The 6632-nt window shown below is 30.4% G+C and overlaps 1 protein-coding gene and 1 long non-coding RNA gene across 2 annotated transcripts; one reads left to right on the plus strand and one right to left on the minus strand.

The window, feature by feature from the left end:
• Positions 1–573: 573 nt before the first annotated feature.
• On the minus strand, positions 574–2100 carry LOC111881406 (ervatamin-C). Its single transcript, XM_023877798.2, has 4 exons — positions 1662–2100; positions 1308–1537; positions 931–1071; positions 574–843 (listed from the first exon to the last, which is right to left on the minus strand). Exons 1-4 carry the CDS (start codon positions 2098–2100, stop codon positions 574–576), a joined length of 1080 nt encoding a protein of 359 aa, XP_023733566.2.
• A 1213-nt stretch (positions 2101–3313) lies between these two features.
• On the plus strand, positions 3314–5429 carry LOC111881427 (uncharacterized). The gene is made up of 3 exons (XR_002846823.2): positions 3314–3613; positions 3822–3887; positions 4512–5429. It is a non-coding gene; the product is annotated as an uncharacterized LOC111881427 (long non-coding RNA).
• Positions 5430–6632: the final 1203 nt, after the last annotated feature.

A 6632-nucleotide genomic window follows, 5' to 3' on the forward strand; every position in this document is an offset into this window, starting at 1 on the left:
TTCCAACATAAGCTAGGGTCAGTATCAACATTAATGGTATAGACGAAGGGAGTAAGGGTTTGTATTAATATTTTGGGTGTCTATAAATCTATAATTAAAGAACACTAATTGGTAGCTCAAAATTGATGATTTTCATTAATTTGATGGTGTTGTGTTGTGTGAGAATGAGATATTTAATTAATTTTTCTAATGTTACATTTATGATCCTCTTATTTAAAACCTTTTTTTTTCTTGTTTTTATGATTTTATCTTTTCATTTTTGAAAAGTTACTTTTACGACCTAGTTTATAACACGTCACATTATAAATAAAAATTTTGCCAAAAATAAAAAAACGACATTTATATTAACGTTCCAATAAAAAACAATAAAGAATCGATATCAAAATCAAAATAAGAGAATGAAAGGTGCATCGTTTGCTTAAGCCTTCTTATTTTAAAATCCTAACTTGGTCGATCTCTAGTTGGCAGTTTGAGTTTGCAAGCAATATAATTGGTTTGCAACGTACGGTGTCTTGAAGAGTAGGAATAGTAGGATCGATAAGCAAGCAGAGCATGAAAGTCTGTCTTGTAGATCTAGAGTTCGTGACTACTGTGTACCATTGGACCCTTCTCTTTATGTGATCCACCGGTGTCGTCAAAAGTAGGATAAGCACACCAATGTGCTATGCCGCAGTGTCCCTCCCCACCCTTGCCACGTATAAGTTTCATGTATCCTTTATCTCCCCAATCTGGTCCCCAAGAGTTCTTAATTAACCAATACTTTTGTCCATCAGGGGTTTCATCAAATCCAACCACTGCTACAGCATGAATTGGTATTGGCCCACACGATCCCTCATAAACCCCCTGTTAATTCATTCGTATTATAATTAATTATATAAACCAATAATTCAGGATATATAATTGATGAGAGATAGAGAGAGAGAGAGTTACCTCTTTATAACTTGCGATCTCATCGTTCCAGTACATGCCACAAGAGGCAGGCTGGTTTGAAATTATTTTAAGAAGATTCTCCTCAGTACCTGGCGCAGGGATATTTTCATATCCATGAACTTCTACTACAATATCTTTTTCCTGCATGGCATTAATCAAAAAGTTGAGATATATGATAGTACGTACATGCATGCATGCACAAATTTTAATCTATATATATATATATATATATATATATATATATATATATATATATATATATATATATATATATATATATATATATATATATATATATATATATATATATATCCAGCTAGCTATAGGACATTAATTAATTAATTACTCCATGCATGGATATGATCGGCCATACGTACCTTTTGGTGGTTGCAAGGCTCCTGTACAGGTTTGTATGGATAGTTCTTATCGGTTGTTATACCTCCATTCTTTGCAACGTAATCGTAACAGGCTGTAAAAAACGATCCTGAACATCCTCCGACATTACCACAGTCGAGAAGTTCTTTTGGTGATACTTCTACTAGATTCTTCGTTTTTATGAAGTTTAATCCATCAAGTGCTTCCGAGGCAGCAAACTGTGCGCATGATCCTGTAAGTATAACATATATACCAAAACCGCATCAAATTAATGAAAAACCTACAAGATCTCTTTTGATTTCAGGATAGTAATTAATTTATAAAATAATAAAGGTACGTATGCATGTGTTACGTACCGCAACCTTGTTGATTCCTGACTCTGCCGAGGGCACCATTGGCTTTCCAATCAATTTTGGGAGGGATATCAGTGAAATTACGATACATGAAAGGCTCGGGATCGGTCTGCCGGAAAAGTGGAAGCTTCAGTCCGGTATACTGGCTCCTAAACTCCTCCTTACTCATGCCGGAAAACTTGTTCAACCCTAACTTATATGACTTCTTCGCCTTGTTTGATGCCTGAACAGTTTCCAGGGTAGCTAAGAAGTTGTTGTACTGCTTCCTTTTGGCTTCCACGCTTATACTTTCCAAATTGTGGTGGCTCCTCCACCTCTCAAACAAAGCCGACCTACTCTCCACCGTTTCAACCTCTTTATCGTCATATGTGAAGCCCTGCACAACTACCCCTAAACACCATACCAATGTAACAGAAACTAAAATCAACTTCCTAGAATCCATTTCTTGCTAGCTGAGTGTGAATGATGATGAATGGCAAGTCAGAACTTATAAACACAGATTCTGTGGATCAAAGGTCACGTACGCGAGTGAAATACGCCCAATTAACAATAACAAGTATACACGTGTCTAAAAATTGTTGTTGCATTTTTGGTCTAAAAATATATATACGGGTTTTGTGGCTCAATTAAGTGAGTGATCACATTTTTAGGGTTTGAATATGGATGTACGTTTTAATCGGGTTATAAATCGCCGGTGATTGTGTTTGACGGTGGTATAATGTTTAAATGGACTAAATTAAAAAAAAATTATTGACTTAAATATATAACTTTTTTTATAAATTGTTTACTCCTAACTTAGTTACCGCTTGTCATGTAATTAATTTTCCTGTTATTTTAACATTAGAACACATCTTATATATTTCACGTTTTTATTTTTTTTAAACATCTTAAAGACCACTTATATCTAACTTAAATTATAAATATCAAACATGTTACATTAAAAAAATTATTCCAACACTATAGTTATTACCAGTTTATAATCCGTAAAAACCATGGTTACAAAATTAATTAAAATTTTATTGTAAACCTAAAATTATTAACCAATTATTTTAAATAAATTATTAAGTTATTTTTTAGTTATATAAAATTATAACCGCTGATTTAAATAGATACGCGGCCTAATAACATGTATTAATTTTTTTATTTTTTATTCTAATGTTATTAATTTAATATAATAAGAGTAAAAAATTTTAATTTGAAATGAAAATCAATAACTTGACAAATGACATGACATTAATTAGGTTGCCTAATAAAATAACACATGATAAAAAAAGAATAAAACGATTCTTTTATTAGAATAAAAAGATACGAGATGAGATGAACAATATTTATTTTTCTTTCTCTCTAAAAAACCCATTTTTTACATGGAATTAGCATCCTTTTTAATAAAAGTTAATAAACTTTTTGAAAAACTCAAAAAATATGTCGAGATTTGTTTTTTTATAAAAAATTATAGAATGTTATATATATATATTAACTATCTTAAAAGAAATCTAACTATTTCTAAAAATAACTTAAATATAATAATAATATTTTTTTAAAACGGCTAAACCATTAAGCTAATTATATAAATAACTATTAATAAAATAATATTAAATTTACCCACGATTTCTTCCCTTAATTCAGTGTTCATTCAAAATTTGAAAGATTTTTCATTCAAATACGCTTCAGCAAATATCTTAAATATCTTAAATTCTGCATATATTCACCTTTCTCTTCATCTTCACCCAACTGAATCGGCTCTTCATCTTCACCCAATTGAATCAGTCAATCCGAGATTCAGTGGAGACTCATTCAAATTGGAAGATATTCGATCTCTTTTTTTCCTCTAACTTTCTCACATCGCCGTTTGCACGAACAAAAACTCTAGCATTTGTCACCGCATCCTACGTTGTCAGATCACTGCCGCCTCCATTTTTCTGATACCTCAAGCGATGATTCTCACTAAGATTCCGGTACTTCCTTCTCATCTCTACCAAACCACCAATACAACACCAAAATCTCTTTCTTCTCTATGTCTCTCTATTACTCTATCATAAAACCCTAACTATGGAAATTCTGAGCAACCATCGTCTACATTGAGTAATTTTGATTATACTTTTGGAATACGAAGTGTTCCGATTCTGGTTTTAATTTGATTTGTTTTCTTTTCCATTTATGTAGGTTTGTGAAACTACTAAATTAATTTTCTACTTTCCCTTTTAGACGGACGGGAATCTAAACTCAAAGGTACATCTTTCATTTATTTTTGTTTCTTTTTTTTTTTTTTTCATTTTTTTTCAATTTTATGTTGATGATTAAAGTTATGTGTGGAAAAATGTGTTTGTATGTATAAATATATGTATTACAATCTGATAAATTTTTACAGGCTACATGTTTATGATGTATAAATATGTACAAATGTGTGTATGTCAATCTTGTTAAAGCTATGTGTGTTTGTATATTGGTATTTATGTAATTTGGGAAAACTATCTTCGAACACCAACTAAATATTGAAAGTTAACTTACTTGCATGGATGTTGAAACGGTTCCACTTCTATATTTTAGAGTCAAATATGCACCGAACGATTATGCTTCTGAATCAGTGAGTAGACATTTCTTGAAATTTTTCTATCAAATATTCTTCAATCATATTCTTTTCTTGTTAATTTAATGTTTATGAATCTTATATGAGTGGAAAGGTAAGTTATTTATGGAGAAATCCTTAGGTATGAAGTGTCCTTCACTATTTTAGTATTTAACTGACATCAAGAAAGTTCAGCATGAGCTTCCAAAACCTAATGTACTAAAGATGTAATTTTCAATTTAAGATGAGTTTTTGGTGATTTGTGTTGTATTTATCATGTGGGGTAGGTTTCTTAATAATAAATATGGCATAGCCAAGCTTCAAGCATGCTTTGTTGGATTATGAAGTTTTGATGATTCAAATTCGTGCACAATCCAAAGACAAATTTCATACTCCAGTGGTCCTATAGGTATATATATATCTTCATCATTTCTACTCAGTTGCTTTTTTTCTGCAACTTTTTGTATATACATACTAAATTGTCCAATCTTTACTCTCTGTTTCAAATAACATTCCAAATTCAACTTTGTATTGAAGATAGTGAGTCGAAACAGAGAAGGTGATGCACATAGATGGCCTAATATGTGGGTCATGTAGATAGCAGACCTTGCTTACTGGTCATATTCCCTGTTTTAATTCTAATTTGTTTCCGGTTAATTTAATCATTTATAGGGAAGCATTAAAATCATCTTTATTTCTTGTGATTTTATATTTTATTTGATGGTGCAGGGTTTACAGACCATCATTGCAAAAATTATATTTTAATGAGGTTTATTATATAATTGTTTGTTGAAGTATTTTCTAAAGGCTACTTTGTTTTTACATTATTATTCTCACATTATTATAGATTTTGTGATCAGATGTGTATATGTGATTAATAGATGACACCCCAACATTCACATAGACAGAAGTACTTCTCCCACAAAGGTAATATTGTATTAAAAGGAAAAAAATATAAGATTTCAAATACCTTTTATTTAGTTTTCTAAAATTAGGTTATGTACTTTTACAATATTGGTGTGCTGCTCGCACTTTGGGCTCCAATCTTTGGTAAATTCATGATCTATCTAACCGATTTAAAAATAAATCATTACTTAATGAACTATGATGACATTCAACCAATTAGCACACAATTAGTTAAGTTGATTGTATTACTTATGTACCAGTTTTAATTTGTTGAGGTTAATGAAAAATTAAACACACAATTTCTTTAATATTTGTGTTATAATCTCTTTTTAGTAGGTGACGTGTAATTCTTATCTTTGAATTGTAATTTGAATTTCAATTGTTGATTCAAAAGCTAATGTTTAAATTGAATTACAAGGGATTTCAATTGCAGTGGCTATAGTTTCACACAGGAAGCTTGTAAGCAGGCTAATATCTATTATATTTCTTATTACCATAGCTTATGTAGGACAGATCATATGCCCATTACACATAATTATTTCTAAAAACTTCCTATTGAGGTAAAGACTAGAAATCAGATGAAACATCAAAATCTCTTTTGAAGAAGATAAAGGGAAAAGGTACTAAGTGAGTAGTATAATGTTTTTAATTATCAAGTAGGGGTGAATGACCATGCATTCGAATGGCAATACCAAGGTATTTGACGGCCAATTGAGATATTTTTGCAATTGTTGCAAATAAGAGATCCACCATTTTATACTCAATGGTGCTGACTATTGACTTTTCCTTACTGTAAGTTTACATCCAAAGTTATGATTTTTATAAATAAGTCCTTGTGATCCCACAGAACTTGCTATTTAGTCCATCAATTGCAACAGGATAGTGAAAATGATAATGGAGTATAATTAGAGCTTTTAATTATCCATTTCAAGATGTATAATTATGAAACTCAACCTGTTATGGGTGTATTAGTTTAATGTGAAAAATATGCTCCCTTAGATTTTTAACCGAGTTGTTTACCCATGAAGATCAATATTTTATTAATTAGTATTAATCTTTTAATGATACCCTTCAATGGGTGTTTTTGAAACAATTCAAATTTACTTTGAATTAAAGGATTATAAGTTATTCTAATTAAATGAAGTTTCCATTGCTAATTGTCATAGTTACTTCCAATAAAAAATATCATGATTTAAATTGAAATTTACTGTGACGTTATATTTTGATTCAATAGGAAGAATGGCACATCTCTTACAAAACATATGCATGTTTCCTTGGAAACATATTGGTTTTATTGTTTGCTTAAAAAGAAGTAGATCTATCCTTAAAAAGAGGATTAAACAAATACTTAATCAACGTTAGATGTATATAAATGGAAATAGAGAGCAAATAAACACTCGACCTCATAAGTTTGCTAGAATCATGGTTATTTACCTTTTTGTTTTATGGTTATATTTTTTACAAGTTATTGTTAAAAAAATCCTATTATTTTGACCAAGTTT

This window comes from Lactuca sativa, chromosome 1 (genome assembly GCF_002870075.4).
Source record: "Lactuca sativa cultivar Salinas chromosome 1, Lsat_Salinas_v11, whole genome shotgun sequence".
In the NCBI taxonomy this organism is placed as follows: Eukaryota; Viridiplantae; Streptophyta; class Magnoliopsida; order Asterales; family Asteraceae; genus Lactuca; species Lactuca sativa.